This window comes from Squalius cephalus, assembly GCF_949319135.1.
Source record: "Squalius cephalus genome assembly, chromosome: 21".
Taxonomy (NCBI): domain Eukaryota; kingdom Metazoa; phylum Chordata; class Actinopteri; order Cypriniformes; family Leuciscidae; genus Squalius; species Squalius cephalus.
Window position 1 is genome coordinate 19,228,613 of NC_137142.1, and position 16,409 is coordinate 19,245,021.

At 35.9% G+C, this 16,409-nt stretch overlaps 1 protein-coding gene across 1 annotated transcript in view; it reads right to left on the reverse strand.

Moving 5' to 3' along the window:
- Positions 1-16,146, reverse strand: part of ptpn20 (protein tyrosine phosphatase non-receptor type 20) — a 36,552-nt gene extending 20,406 nt beyond the window's left edge. The window contains exons 1-26 of the mRNA XM_079854678.1: positions 15,917-16,146; positions 12,970-13,117; positions 12,714-12,874; positions 11,380-11,445; positions 11,018-11,197; positions 10,853-10,928; positions 8,020-8,109; positions 7,305-7,380; positions 7,079-7,223; positions 6,909-6,980; positions 6,581-6,755; positions 6,335-6,470; positions 5,689-5,827; positions 5,454-5,606; positions 5,104-5,289; positions 4,789-4,948; positions 4,162-4,405; positions 3,966-4,066; positions 3,743-3,820; positions 3,542-3,649; positions 3,344-3,460; positions 2,259-2,458; positions 2,050-2,151; positions 1,872-1,965; positions 1,083-1,168; positions 20-209 (exon numbers count right to left, since the gene is read on the reverse strand). Coding sequence (XP_079710804.1) covers positions 20-209; positions 1,083-1,168; positions 1,872-1,965; positions 2,050-2,151; positions 2,259-2,458; positions 3,344-3,460; positions 3,542-3,649; positions 3,743-3,820; positions 3,966-4,066; positions 4,162-4,405; positions 4,789-4,948; positions 5,104-5,289; positions 5,454-5,606; positions 5,689-5,827; positions 6,335-6,470; positions 6,581-6,755; positions 6,909-6,980; positions 7,079-7,223; positions 7,305-7,380; positions 8,020-8,109; positions 10,853-10,928; positions 11,018-11,197; positions 11,380-11,445; positions 12,714-12,874; positions 12,970-13,093 — 3,259 coding nt within the window. The 5' untranslated portion in view covers positions 13,094-13,117; positions 15,917-16,146. The remainder of the gene's footprint in view (positions 1-19; positions 210-1,082; positions 1,169-1,871; positions 1,966-2,049; positions 2,152-2,258; positions 2,459-3,343; positions 3,461-3,541; positions 3,650-3,742; positions 3,821-3,965; positions 4,067-4,161; positions 4,406-4,788; positions 4,949-5,103; positions 5,290-5,453; positions 5,607-5,688; positions 5,828-6,334; positions 6,471-6,580; positions 6,756-6,908; positions 6,981-7,078; positions 7,224-7,304; positions 7,381-8,019; positions 8,110-10,852; positions 10,929-11,017; positions 11,198-11,379; positions 11,446-12,713; positions 12,875-12,969; positions 13,118-15,916) is intronic.
- Between the last annotated feature and the right edge of the window lie 263 nt (positions 16,147-16,409).

A 16,409-nucleotide genomic window follows, 5' to 3' on the forward strand; every position in this document is an offset into this window, starting at 1 on the left:
TCTCTGATCCCCATCTCACCATCTGACACAAATCTGAAGTCCTTGGCCCTGACAGACAAGGGTGTTTCCATGGTCACATCTCTCCTCAGGGGGGTGGGTGCGCTCTGCATACTGAGATGTGAAGGAGATCTCTGTCTCTCGAACCTGGATGAAGCACTGAAAGTGTCCAACACCACCGGAGGCTCTCGTTCAAGAACCAGGCTCACCACCTGAAAATAACACTCTCATTAAAGCAACATGTCTTGTTATTTTACTGTTAAAGACAATGGTTGCCCCATCAGCTGCACGCCTACGGTGAACATACCCATGTCATCAGTTTGCTTAGCACACGGCCTGTTACCTAATCAGTGTATGCGGCTGAAGACTGGTCAGCTTAAGTGTTATAGTGTGTCAGTATGACGACGCACAGCTCAGCGTCATACCCCAGAAAATCTTATTAGCCCAGACAAAAATAACGACCAACACATATGCTTTCACAACCATGTGTCACTTTAGATCTCTCTTTTGCGCAGTCTGAGAACCCTTAAGACACAAGGGTTGCTGGTGCTGTTGTCCTAAAGCAACTGACATGCTGAAGAAAGGGCCAAAGGCCCTTCAGACAGATTGTGACCTCTGTCTCGTCCTTGTGCTAGAGTTCACATCTACGGCTGTTACTTCTCAATATAACGGCTAAGATTAAACGAAAGCGACTGCTCTTTAACTGTTTGAAAAAATGCAAGCGCTCTGCTACAATAGACTGAACTGACTCACATGGCATGTTAAATAAAGCTGAAAAAATCAAATAAATATTAGACGAAAAACTTAAATTAAAAAACAAATAAGTTCTAAAATTACTAAAACTGAAATTCATATAAATTAAAGCTAAACAGAAATTTACAGAAAAAAAACAAAAACTATTAAAATGACAAAAAAGAACAAACAATATTAATAAATACCATAAATATACTCTCAGCAGAAATGGTCTTACATAACTTCCGAATCATGAGGACTAGACTTATACTGTAGGCTCAATCATATGCAACAGTTAACTGCATAAACGGTTGTGATTGTACCGCTCAAAAGTAAAGCAAACATGTCAGTACCTCTCCCGTTCTCTTTAGGCACTCCACTGCCTGCCTGTGTGTGACGGAACGCAGGTTACAGCCGTCCACCTCCAGCAGCCTGTCACCTGTCACACACACACACAACACATCACTGAGCTGTCAACACCAATCATGCGTCACAAACAGTAAGGAGCTGCATGTTCATGCTCATTAGCATGTTAGGAACATCTGAGTCATTTTTGTACATCATCAAGGAGATGACAAATATGCAAAGAACACACTAAAATACTGGAACTCATACCACTACCGTTAAAAAGTGACAGTAAATTCATTCATTTAAAATTTTATATTTATAAATTGTTTTTTAAAAAGATTTCTGTTTAAATGCATGCTGTTCTTTTTAGATATCTATTCATAAAAGAATCCTGAAAATAAAAAATATGAAGCAGCACAACTGTTTTCAACATTGATAATAATAAGAAACATTTTTTTAAGCACCAAATCAGCATATTAGCATGATTTCTTAAGGATCATGTGACACTGAAGACTGGACTAATGGCTGCTGAAAATTCAGCTTTGCCATCACAGGAATAAATTTCATACATACAGTACATATATTCAAATATGTTTGCAATATTACTGTTTTACTGTATTTTTCATCAAATAAATGCAGCCTTGGTGAGCACAAGAGACTTCTATAATCATACCGACCTTCATCTTACAAAAATTAGATATTTAAAACATTATTTTAAGAAAAGTGTGACTAATAAAATATTTTGAATTCAGAATATTTATCATGTTTCATCATCGGTAATGATGGATCTTAACCTATCTGTATTCTTCCATCTTGATCTGCCGCTCCTCCTGGCATCACGCTTTTGATGTAAATTCCTCCATGATGTACATTAGTGTTGATTCCCCCCTAAAAATCATTTAATAATAGTATCATCATCCATGTTTTAAGATTCAAGAATTGAAATGAATGACACACAGAGTAAAAACTCACAGCAACACTGATTCCCAAGCTGCTGTTGATCTTTCTGAGCTCCATGTAGATTTCTTCACCTGGCTTCAAGCTGAAGCTAGAAGAATTATTAGACATCCCATCCTGCATAGGATGAACAAATAAAAAGTCATTTTTTGTTAAAATCAGTATTGTTTCATGTCAGATGTTTTTTTAATAAACTGGACAAGCTGCATCACTGTAAATCACACCTGAATATCCAGAATCCGCACCACAGGTATGTGCAGCCTTTTGCCCATTTTAGGAGCCATAATGTTGGAGAGTGTCTCCTCCAGCTCCTCCATCACAGGCCTGTACTCAGCACTCAGGGTGCTTTGGGAGCCAAATCCTTTTTCCAGCATCATCCCTAAATTACTTGCAGCCAGTGAAGTTTTACTGTCCCGAAGATCCTCTGAACATAAACAAAAAAATGAAAACATTTAACCAAACAGTGGTTAGCTTTGTCAGTTTTCTTCCTTTTAAAGGTAAAGTGAGAAATTAATTTCATCAAATGTAGTTGAAAAATAAAGATATACAGTAATGGCTTGCTAATAGTTGTCTCAGCATATTAACTCTTTCCCCGCCAGCATTTCAAAAAAAAAAGTTGCCAGCCACAGTCAGCGTTTTTGATCATTTTCTCACAATTTTCCTGGCCCCCAGAATATTTCTTTGTGTGAATATCTGAACATGCAATATATCAAAAGAAAGAACATTAAAAAAAAAAAAAAAAAAAAAAAAAAAAAAAGCTTCATGCATTCCTTTTTTTAATCAACACTTGAATGTGGGTAAGTTTAATAAAAAAAAAGCAACATTTTGAGCAAAAAGCTGAGAAAATTGTGTTTTTTTCAAAGAATACGTCTGGATGGGATTTAGAAAGATGATCAAAACATAGATGGAGTAAATCGGGTCCATCAACACCCCTAATGCTTGCACAGTCCTATACCTTGTCCTGGGTCGACATTTTTTTCAGTAACATTAGGCAGTTTTAGGTTATATGCTGTTTAATGTTGGTGGTCACGTTATTTTACACATGCATATAATTACATATGATATCGCTTGTTTTTGCATCTACTTCGCATTTGTTTTAATCGGGAGATTCAGTACTCTTTTAGCGCCCCCTACCGCATAACAGTGACAACACGGAGACCCAGAAAATTCCGTCAATGGCGGGAAAAGAGTTAAGCTGGAATAAGAGAATGTATTTTTTCATATTGAAAAATTCCGCACTTCACCTTTAGTGAAATAGTATAAGACAGATCATGTGAACAATATGGAATCTCATGTTATGAAGACGTACGTTTGGGTTGGGACACTATGAGCTCCACTTCATCCGGGCTGTTCTGCAGTATGGCAGCAGCTATATTAAACGCCACCCCCTCTAGACTGATCTTATTCAGAGAGATCAGCCGACCACCTAAACAGAAAAGAAAAAGACTTTCAGCTTCTTTCTTGTGTTTCTTTGGGCATAAATGAGAGAAAAGGGTCAGAATTTTACCTGGTCTGATTCTGCCGTCCTTATCAGCTGGCCCGTCCGGAACGATGGATGCAATGAAAATTCCAAGATCTAACTTCCCTGTGTTGTCCTCCCCGACTATTACAAAACCTTTGCAACAAACAGTGATACATCAGTGTTTTGGAGCAGGTTTACAGCAAGTGCTTCATGTTATATAAAAGATACTTGCTCATTTTTACTCACCGAAGCCAAGTTTGGGATCCTTCTTTAACGTAACACAGATCATTTCTCTCTCCGGGGTTGTTCTTGTTGGTGTGTCCACTGAGAAAAAAATATATATATAGTTGAAATACCCACTCCTATCATGTTAGGTTGAGAATAACTGTTGTTTTTAATGTTTAGGGTGTTATTAAGTTGAAATGTTTATAATCAGTTCCCATTAGAACTTTAGAGTTTCACTGTTTACCTCTTATAGATGAGGTGGTGGAATGAACCTCTGAGTCCTGCTTTTGCAAAGAGACATTGGACATGATGCGATAGATTGGAGGACTGAAAGTGTCTGGTGGGCTGCAAGGAGGAAAGATCAACACAATAGGCCTTTAATACATACTTGGTTTTGCATTAGGATTTGAATGATGTGCAGAGCAGATCCATTGACACACCTGCTGTTTTGGCTCTGGTCTTTCAGTTCACTTGGAGCTCTTGGTTCAGGAACGTAATTTACTTCATTCTGTTGTTGAATCCGAACTCCGATTTTTGCTGACAGGTCATCGCAAGACTTGCTAATGGAGTCATTTCGTAACACATTCAAACCAATATTATTGAGCACGATCTCCGAGCAAGACAGCCTCTTTATCTGATCGTGTCGAGCGCGACATATTGATGTATATTTTGCTACGTTGTCATCTAGAATGAGAGATAAGAGAAATAATTAACTACCTGTTAAGTCCAATAAATTCAGGTTATTTATGATCCTAAGAAAACTAACAAATCTTTTCCAGCTGACAAAAACAATAAACTAATAAAAAGGAAAAGAAACAGGTTTAAAATGTCAAATTATTATAATAATTTAAAGATTTTTTATTTATGCAAAATGTTAAAACAACTTTAAACAAAAAAACTAACATCTGATTCCATTGAAGCATAGCATGCTCTTTGGAAAAGATAAACATATCATTTGTAATGATAAAAGTGTATTAAAATTCTAATTGTGTGAAAATGAGTCCAGACTGTTGGACTCTAAGTTTTCAACTTCAAATGAGACTGCATACATAAATGATTTTACACACCTGAGGCTAAACAGTAGGTCAGCTGACGAGAGGTCATCTCACTGTGAAACTTGTGCTGGGCTGAGCAGAGGTTCAGGAGGTACTGTGCGATCTTTGAGCTCTCCGTCACAAAAGAGTGCTTCTTCCCACTCGGGCTGCACTCAATGGTAAATTTTCGTCTCTGTGGCAGGAATAACAGAACGTGATTAAAACCTTCACAAAAAACATCATGTAGGTGTTTTAACTTGAAATAGCATGTTACTGGACTAAATGAAGTAACAAAAAAAAGAGCTAAACAAGCAATATAAGCCACACAAATAACAGCCGTAAACTCACACTTGTTGACAGACTGTCCGTCTCTGTCCAATGAAATCTGCGGCTTAACATCCGAGAATTGTTCTTGACTTCATATACCAGAATACCTTTGGCACAAATTCCCAAAACCAGCTCTCCAATAATAGGTTTCCTTTCACGGGCTACTCTGTGAAACAGCACCCCGTACTCTGGTAGCTGCTGTGCAATCTATAAAGGCATGAAAGACACATGAGGTGTTGAAAACTACGATCCAACATCCAAATAATTTGAAGAAAAGTACAATTATATTGATCTGAGAGTTCATTTGTTTTATTGTTAAGTTTTATAAGCTTTAGAAGAGTCATTTTAGACTGAAGGCCGAAAGAAAGAACCTTTAAGAACTCCATCTCAGCCTCCTCTGGAAGCATCTGGGCATTATTGGCATGCAACCTTGGCAACTCCTCTCTTAAACAGGGCAAGGCCACTTTCTCTGTGACTCTCTTAGAGATGTACTGTTCCGTCTGGAAATAGTTCTTCCCGTAAACCTGAAAGAGTCGGTTTGATTTCTCAAAATACTGTCTAGTTAGGTCAGTTGAAAATTAAAATGCTCATTAATATCAGACTCACTTCAGGCATATAATCTCCAAACTCAGCCTGCAGTGCGAGAGCAGCAAGAAACAATGCAGTCTCCTCATTACAGTACACTCTGTCCTCCAGAACGTCTCTCCTCAGCTGGAGATAGTATTGGTGTCGTGTAAGTCTATGCCTTTTAAAATGAAAAGACAAAAACAAACAGTGAGCATTAGAATAAAAGGAGAAGATTTCATTGCAAACTATTAGGAATAATGGTTATTAAAGGCCCCATGAAATCACTTGACAAGTGCAGTTTTCTTTCCTAAAAGACTTCTTTAAATGTGTTCAAAAACTAGAGGTCAGTAAAAATGTTTTAATATTTTGAAAGAAGTCTCTTCTGCTCTTGTACCATTTGTGCAAGGCTGCATTTGTACCATTTTCGAATGTTTTTACTGTCACGATTGATCAAATGCATCCTTGCTTAATTAAAATTATTAATTTCTTTCAACAAAAAAAATCTTACTGACCCCAAACATTTAAAAGGTAGTGTATATGTACTAAAAAGTTTATTTTTGGAGTACACTACCACATGGGTGACCCCAAACCTAACAGACATTGATAAAAGCCTGTTATCAAGGGGTCTTTAAACAGACCATCTAAATATGCACTGTATATGTTAACAGTAAAAAAAAAGACATACAATATGTAGGAGATGTCATCAGGGAAAAATTTGACACGGAGAAAAAGGGTAAATGTTGCAGAAGCCACTTTCTTCCAGTAATCTGGGGCAACCTTTGAGATTTTTGTCTCAGGGTCCAAAAAGAAATATTCACCATCTAAATGAGAAAAATGTAATTATTCACTTTTGCAAGACAGATCAAGGTGTGGATAATATAAAGACGTGATTCTCTTTCAGTCATTAACGACACACACAAGACTGCATTACCATCAGTGAAAGCAAGGCCAAAGTAAAAGTGTTCCACAAGATTAGCATGTGCCACAACCATGTCGAATACATCTCTCCCGCGGGACTTGATGTCACATTTCACTGCCACACACTGTTCATTTGGCATGATCACGTTAACTTCCCTTTGAGACAAGCCTGACTTGCCTTTCTTTGACTGTATCGATCGAAAGAGAAAGGGAGAAGGCAATAAATATACAGAGACACAAACTCTGCAACCTTAGAATGCAGTAAAGCTGAACAAAAGTGTTGAACACTTAAAAATGAAGTTCATTATACATGTAACCAAAAATACGGAAACAGAGTTTACCACTAAAGATCCTGGCAGCTCTAAAACTATTTGAGGTTCATCAATCATTCTGGTAAACTCAGGTCCAAGACTCTACAATTAAAATATGGAAACAGACAATTAACAACTATTAAATTAGCATAAGATGCAGCATTCATATTATAGGACAGCTCAGATATTAAGCACATTACCTTAGCTTTCCTTTGGGAGAGGCTGACCGCAGACTCACTAACAGTAATACAGGGACTAGAAGGTCGGGCTTCACTCTTGTTGAGGCATGTACTCCGGGACAGCCAACAACTTGTGCTTCGTCTGTGGTGAAGCCCCAGTGGAGATCTGGGATACCAAAGTATCAAAGAAGATTGAAATTAACCAGCACTAATAGCTCATTTTAAAGTGCAAAACAAGACTACCAACCTGTTTGAGCCCTGATTGGATGTGGTCTGACTAGGTCTACTTCTGAGAGACCAGGTTTTCTGTTGATGGGAAATTTCTGAAAAAATAAATAAATTAAATAAATAAATCAGCTAGGCTAAATACTGAAAATAATTACTGTATGTCTAAATGCTCAGCAAAAAAAATAAAAAATAAAAATACAAGATACACAATTTAACAAACTGACATGCAATTTTAAACAGCAACAACAAACATCTAAATATCTGACAAATTGATGTTAAAAAATTGGGGGTCAGTGCGATTTTTTTTTTATTTAAGAAATCAATATATTTACTAAGCAAGAATGCATTAAAAAAGTGACAGTAAAGATATTCATAATGTTACCAATTTCTTTTCAAATAAATACTGGTCTTTTAAACTTTCTTTTAATCAAAGAAAGTATAATAATAAGAAATATTTCTTTAGCACTAAATCAGCATATTAGAATGAATTCTGAAGGATCATGTGACACTGAAGACTGGAGTAATGATGCTGAAAATTCAGCTTTGCCATCACAGGAATAATTACATTTTAAAATATATAAAAGTAGAAAACAGTTATTTTAAATTGTAATAATATTTAACAATATTGCTGTACTTTTGATCAAATAAATGCAGCACTGGTGAGTATAAGGTTTCTTTCAAAAACATTTAAAAAAATCTTACACAGGCTTTTGAAAAGTAGTGTATGAGCTCACCTTGCTTTAGCTCAGAGTCCAGAGACAGTCTGCGAGTCTCTCCTGTAGCTCCATTCCCCTCTGTATAACCAGGATATGGTCCACGCTTACCTGCTCAACAGAGACCTGATCACTACCGTCACAATGTATACTGTGCACTCATTGTATACACACAGCATTTTATACTGCACATTGTTGCACAAATAAGAGCTCTGGAAAGCCGCCAAACATATTAGCACTATGCTTATTAGGTTTGCATTGAAGCATCAATGCTTTGAGCCTGATTACAACCTTTTGTAATCCCATGTTCAGGTTTAGGTTAAACTGTTAATCCAATTGTGGACGCTATTTTATTGGTGCAATGGTGCTTTCTTACGCACATGTTAGTCAAACCTGCAGGGTTTTCCTGATTTAATTTAATATAAGGATAAACATTATAATCCAAGGACTATGTCTGGATTAACCACTGAAATGGTTTGTTAAGGACAGTTTTTAAGACAAATGTGTGGCATCAACACCCACTTAGACCTGTTATGCAAAGGATCTGACGTGCAAAGATTGTAACATGACAGGATAAAACTCTTCTATAAACAGTGGTGTAAAGGTATTTCTACTTTGTTACTGTACTTTTATTATTTAGTATTTTTATTTTGGGAAAGTTTTACTTTTACTTCATTACATTCTGAAGCACAATATTGTACTTTTTACTCTGCTACATTCCATAAAAACATACTGTGTTCCTTGTTATTTCGACCTGAAGAAATCGCCACCCCCTCTGAGACAAGCAATGTCCGATTTGTGAACGAGATTCTTTCCAATGAACCTGCTGAATTGATTAAATATAACGCAAATGAATGCCCATTCATCTTCCCCACTGTTGTAGCAGTTTAAAATGATATAAAACTTGTATGTTTGCATAGCATTCCTCTTAAAATGTTAACACATCTTGCCCGATGTGATGTCTGTACATTGTATTTTTATGGCTCAGACTGATGAAGAGCCATTGGGCTCGAAACAGCACCTGTGGTGAGAACATGAAATAAATATTTTTCTATTTTTGGAGCTGTGGTGTGCCAACTTTTCCTTCCTTTTTAAAAAATTGTTTTGTGGTTGAACACCCATTGAGCTTTTTTCCCATTTGATTTGCATACTTTGTGTTTAATATTTATTTGTATACCATTTACACAAATTTGATTTCCCCCAAATATATGGTATATTATTTAACTTGTTTGCACACTTGAATTATCAGTAACTTAAATCGATATTTTAGTTTAATGTTTTGATAGTGTATAATAAGTGCTGTTAATAAAATATAAGGTTTGCTTATTTGCAATACATATTTAATATATGCACTAATCTTTTTCATTAGTGCAGACTACTGACTAGTCTGATTAGTCCTAGCTAGAATAAATATATGGTTCATCAATCAGTACTTTTTACTTTTAATACTTAAGTACATTAAAAATCAAGTACTTTTGTAAAACTGAAAATGAGTATACTTTTACAGGAGTAATATTTTAATAGGGTATCTGTACTTTTACTTGTGTACTTGATTTGTGTACTTCGTCCACCACTGTCTATAAATACCTGCTACATAAACTCATTATTATGTATCAAAACATTAAGTCAAATGTACATGCATTATAAATACTTTAAAATGTAAAATAATTCAAATATAAAAAATAACATTTTAAAATATAGCTGCAAGCAACAATTAAGGGGCTGAGCACCACAGAGGCAGAATGAGGAGCTAAACATCAACTAAAAAAAGACCAACTGCAAAATAAGTAAAGACATTTGGATATGGTTTTAAGCAAAATGGTTTTGAGCCCATAAATACTAAAAATTGTAATGTGACATAATTGCTTGTTATTACTTTTGACCAAATAGGTGGCACTGACACCAAATTGGTATGGTGTGGTCAGTGTTTGGTGACAATTTTTGAGATTTTCAAACTGTTCAGAATAAAAAAAAAATAATAATCATATTTAGTGGCCACTACGTGGCACTGTGTCGAAACTGCATCAGGTCACGATTGTATTAACAAAAACAGAGTTCAGTCAGAATATGCTAAATCTGTTGCAGAGATATAGCCTCATGTCCATTTTGGCATGTTGTTCTGACATGTTCAGGAGAAAGTTTTGACGAATTAACTTGAATTCAATGTTTTTATTTATTTTTTTGTCAGCAAGGTCTAAGGATAACCTGATTACATTTTTGTGAAGCAACATAGATACCAGAGCAACATAGATACCAGCTAAACTTCCTGTCCGCCATTTTGATTTTTTTTTAAACCTATTTTTTCGCATGACCCAAAGAATCTATTAAGAACAGTTTCATTACAATACGCAAAATTAATCAAAAGCTATTAGCATTTTTTTAAATTTCATAATAATTCTTGACCTTAAGGTGGCACTGCCCCGAAACTTTTTGAGTACCTTCAGGGCATGGTGCCAATGACACTTTTGTGGAAAATTCTAAATGGCGGAATTTTTCATTAACAAAAATAAATGTGTTTCTAGCTCTTATGGTTCAAAAGTTATTGGCATAAATGTAAGTAAAACTTTGGATAGTTGGTGGTGCTAGAGGGACTGACTTCTATATGTGTGCCAAATTTCACAACTTTTTACCATACGTTATATGGGCTGCTATAGACTTCAAGAGCTGAAGAAGAAGAAGAAGAAGAAGACTAACGGATACAATAGTTTCCTATGCACCTTTGGTGCTTGGCCCCTAAATATTACAAAATATGTTATTATTATTAAAATTACTATTACTTATTTGACTACACTTCTTACAGTATTTACACAACTACAAGAGGATAACAGAGGACTTTGAGATTCAAGGTTCCTACCATGAAGTCTTTCTCTGATCATCTGACTTTTCCCAGTCAACTGCACAACATTTTCAGTTAAAGCAGCTCGATCCACCTGGAAATGAAGATCTCATGAACTCCTTGGCTACCACTTTTATAAATTGATCAGTTTTTCAGGTATAAATGCTTTTTTTTTAAACTCACAGAGTCTCGGAAGACATCCTCTACCAGCTGTTTGATGACTTTGTTAGGAGGAGGCAGGAGAGACGCTTTGTGGTGCGATTCACACGATTCCAAGATGGAGTTCAGGTTGGCTCGCCGATGGGCCATGTCCTCACACATGCTCAGGAGAAGGCAGTTGAGAGAGTCACTTAGCTGAATGGGCTAAACAAGCAGAAAACACATTTCCACAATATTTTCAGATGGAAAGTAAAGGTGATGAAAGTTTAATGTAGCTAGCTTATTCTTCAGTGGTATTTGTTCATTCTTGTTCTCATATATGGTTACTTATCATCTTATACAGTCTTTACTTTCTTATTTCTTACCCGGATTTCTGTGAAACTGACCTGGTTTTGAGGGAGATGATAATCAACTGACCAATACAGAGTCATACCAAGAGAATACACGATTATCTGGAAGAAATGATAACCAAAACATCAGTATCTCTTCTGTGAGCATTCAACTTAAGTACAACAAAGAAGAGCACTTTTGTAAAATAAATCCAACCCTCTACATTTCGACTTAATTTTACACTAGGTCAGGATTTCCAAACTGGGATCCGGAGACCCCCAGGGGCATCGCAAGGGGGTCTGTGGAAAAGTCTAAAGAAAAACTGTAAAATGTAAAGATAAATAAATAAAAAGATTAAAATAAATAAAAATGCTGATTAATATTCAGTTCTGTGCAAAAGGCGCGTTAGTATTTTCACACAGTTAAACTTTTAAGCCAGTTATTTATATATTTTGCTGTAGTGTGTCAGTAGGAAATATCAGTTTCCATTTCCAAACATTACATTTCCAGGTTTCTGGTTTCTGGTTTTCAGGACTCGATGATGGTGAGATCAGATCTCCGTGTGGACCATACCGGCTGTTGTTAGACTCCTTGTGCATACAAAAATCTCACTGGATTATTACAATTAATGGCAAAAGGAATGTTTGAAATGTAAACTGATATTTCATACTGACACACTATAAATAACTGGCTTAAAACCATTTTTGGGGGTGAAAATACTAACATACTAACACTAACATGACTTTTGAACAGAACTGTAAATAAATAAGATAAAATAAAAGATAAATAATACATTTAGTACATTACTATAGTGAGGAAAAAATATAATAATGTAATTTAAGAGAAACTAATTTTAGATTCATAATATTAATTATTTTCCGAGTGTATAAATCGGGGGTTTATAAGAGATAGATGCCTTTTGCATTTTAGGATGGGTGTCCCTCACACGAGTGAGATCTAAAAGAAAACCCCTGAGAGTTGTGACTAAATAAATAATGTCTGTCGTTAGCTATTGGCTAATAAATGAAGTGCTGCATTCCACTTGTGAGTGATTGAATTAGGCCAAACACCATATACAAGAGTAAGTTTAGCAGATACATTTTCACTGCGTTTTGTGTCCTATGGTGGCTTTAGGGCGCCTTCCCACTACCTGACAGGAAAGAGTGCATTAGCTCATTTAAGAGGGTGTGTATATTAATATATATATCTGTAAATAATCTGTCATTTTGTGATGAGAAGCTGATTTGATTTGAAATGTATATTAGCTAGTAAGTGTTATATACTGTATATGTACAAGCCAATGCAGTTTATATTGCCAGTGTGTCCGTAGAAATCAGATTTAGCAGGTTAAGTGCATAATAACCTCCTGATGTTGCTGAATGAAACTGACCTTCTCCATGGCTAGTTTGGTGGAAATGGCACGGCCTTGCAGCATCTCTGGGGCTGTGAAGGCACAAACCTCATCTGTCATCGCACAGTTCTTGAACGCCAGTGTCCCAGTCGCAGACAAGAGCAGTGATGCAGGAGTTATAATGTTGCAGATATTGTGACCTAGAAAAACAGACCCACATTCATTTAATTTTGCATGGACTGCACTCTTCACCAGCAGGAGAAAACCCCCACTAACTGCAAGGTCAACATTTTACCTTTGTAAGACAGGTCTACAAGTGATTCAGCCGAGCCCAGCAGGAGGGACCAAACCTCGTCCTCTTCCAGCGGTCCTCCTCTGGCTTCCAGAACCTCTGCGAGGGTCACAAATGTGCTGCTCATCCTGCAGAGTCGCGAGACGGATACCTGAGAAGGAGAGACACTGAGCTAAATGGCTGACGGAGGAGGGGATAAATCTGTTGAAAGAAGAGGATGGAGCCTAAATAAAGTGATCAGCAGGGACTCTGCTCTCATCATCAATGTTTCATAACAATATTGTGTAATATACATATTTATAATGTGTGATGTGTAAATCTAAATCTGTCTACAATGATCTATTTTTATCTTTTGCTGACTTCATTCCAACTAAGAACAAGTTTAGGCGAGAATGTGCCAATTGTTTTGCATAATCACTGTAGGTTGGACTTCAGAGGACACCTTTTCAGATCCTTTTTGGAGAACAGCAAGCTACAAACATACAGATTTTAAATCTTTTACACAAGTTATGCCAAACGATTTTAGCCCGTTTTTCCCCTATATGAAATACCTGTTTATATCCTGTAATTCTAATTCACATCTACTTCTATATTTCATTATTTTCACCTGCTACAATACTCAACAATACAGAGTTTCCTCAGGTCTTTTCATTTATTCCAGTGTGTCTCACTGTAACTACACAAGACAGAAGGCAGGGGGAGACATTTCCTATCAAGTGCATGCCATGTACATCCCTAAAACTAATCAATAATATGCACTTCTCAAAAGAATGTCCCAGTTAGTACATAAAACTCTTTTTGATTTGGTGTTCAAAAGTATAAAAATCGAAATAGCTTGCTAGAGCACCAATGAAATTAACGCCTTTTTGGTATATGAGGAAGATAACCAATAGTACTTTTACTTAAGTCACCAATAGTGACTTTTTCATACATTTAGCTGGTCTTTAGGTGTTTTATTTTGCTGTGATGTATCATGAAAAAAAAAATGACAGTACTGACTTTCTAAGCACAGTCCTGGTGTTATTTAGCATAATTCATTATTTAAAACAATAATTACAATCATGTCTCTCAGCTGATGTCTCCATACTTTTTTCAAGCCTCTTCTTTCAAGCCATGATACAATCATTTATTTATTTATTTAGCAAATTCTTTTATCCAAAATCACTTACAAATAAGGAATTCAACAAGCAATTCGGCAGTAACATGAGAAGTGCTATCAATACAAGCGTCAATTCAATTACCAAATGAACAAAATCTAATCCTCTCCTACACATTTTCACATTGCATATCATTTTTCGCTCTTAATCACGTCACACTGTGGAAGTGACATTTTCAATGCTGTTAATAGAAAACTGTGATTACATTTTTAAAGCAAGGTTACCACAAGCCAATGCACTGAAAAGAAAGAAAAGTTAAGGATTACAGTAATCTGGCACGAGAAGTGGGACATAAGAAGATGTCCATAAGAAGATGCCAGGACCTGGACAATAGCCTAGCCAGGTGACTGCTAAAGTAAATGTGCCAAGAAATGTCACCAACATCACTATGACTCTAATGATTTTTTTTTTTTTGCAACCACTTTTACTCCAGGTAAAGGTCCAGGTAAAATGCTACACTGTCAAATTAATGGAAGCTCTAATAAATAATGATATTCCTGTAATTACTGCGGCAGGATCATTTATATAATACATTTAAATATAGAAAATGCATTTAAATAAGAGGCAAAAATGAATGATTGTATAACCTTATGTTCAGCTCTCTTGAAGTTTATTATATTGAACTAGATCAGGTCTAGGTGCCAATACAGGCAGATTACACAATCTAGTTAATTACATATAACCTCTGTTAACAGGCTGACTCAACACTTTTGTTAAAAATAAATAAAATAAAAACCTCACTAAAATGTATCCAATTTATGGATACCTGATGTTGTTCACTGCCTCAACAAGTCAGATCAGACAGAACTACAAATATTTAGGTTAGACACACACACAAACAAAACATACCCCTGTAATGAGCTTGAACTCCAAAGAAGGTTAAGCAGGACCTGCAGATGTGTGTGTCTGAACATTACAGTTGAGTTTCTTTCTGTAGCCTTTCAGAAATAGCATGCTTCATTTAATCTCAGTTTAAGCATATGCTAAAAACACTTAAATAAACATAGCAATTTTATGAGTCAAAATCTGCTGGGTGAATTAAATGTAACAAATCATGTAAAAATCTTTTATAGGCAAAATTTAACAACATTTCATCAAACTTTGATAACTGCCTTAATATTTTAAACAACTGAGAAGATATGATCAAACGACATGTTATAAAAATCACATGTCAAGTTTATAATATATATTACATCAGCATATAAGAGTCATATAAGAGCAAAAAAATAATAATTAAAGCCATTTTTCCATTATTACCCCTTAGCAGAAATTATAGAGAGAGAGAGAGAGAGAGAGAGAGAGAGAGAGAGTAAGAGAGAGAGAGAGAGAATACAGGCTATTCAAAAATACGTTTGAGCTCTCTCAGACTCAGTATTGGAAGTTCAACATGTAAATTCTTATGGACACGACACTAAATTCTCACTGCATTCCTACAATAATCAAATTTGAGGATATACCAATAAACAACACAGTCTTTGTGCCACATACTGACAGGAGCAGTGGTTAAATAAATAAGCTTACCGGTTATAGGAAAGTAAGAGTGAATTTTCTTTATCCTTCTTTTTGCATTGTGTATATTCACTGAATGAGAGGTTCGAGGCCTTCCCTGGCTAAATAAAACGTCTGAGATATACATCACAGCTCAGCACAACCAAATCATGGAAGCAGCATTAATCAGTTACAAACAGAAATATGTTGTTTAATCCTAACATACAACTTCATGAATTTTAAATCACACTAATTAAAGCTACTAAGTGTAATCTTTCATTTTAGGAATATGAATAGATTTTTACCTTCTAGCATTCAGTGTATTAGGTCCTGATCTCCCTCTGATGCCTTTAGTCCCAGTGCACACACTTTAATCCAGTGGATCACTACATGTTTCCTTTACCTTCTGTTACCAAGCACCACATGTGACCCAGCCTTTGCTCCAGCATACTGCAGTATTGTACAACCATACAAAATGCATTTAGCTACTGATCAACTACTCATGTCTAATCATTAAGAAGCAACGGATGTCTGTGGGTCTTCGAAACTTTTTGCAAATTGAACAACTATTCTTAGACTACAGCTAAGAGCTCAATTGGATTAGATGAGCAGTGACAGAACAGGATGAAGGAGTCAGCAGGAACATTTTTTTTTAGTCAACCTTTTAGGCTTATTTGAATATGTAGCATTTTCACTGATGTCCTTTATTCCTCCCTTACAATGAATTCACAGAAGAATTCTGATTCTTTTTCACCACATTTCACCACATTTAAAACATTTTTTGGAATAAAATGGCTT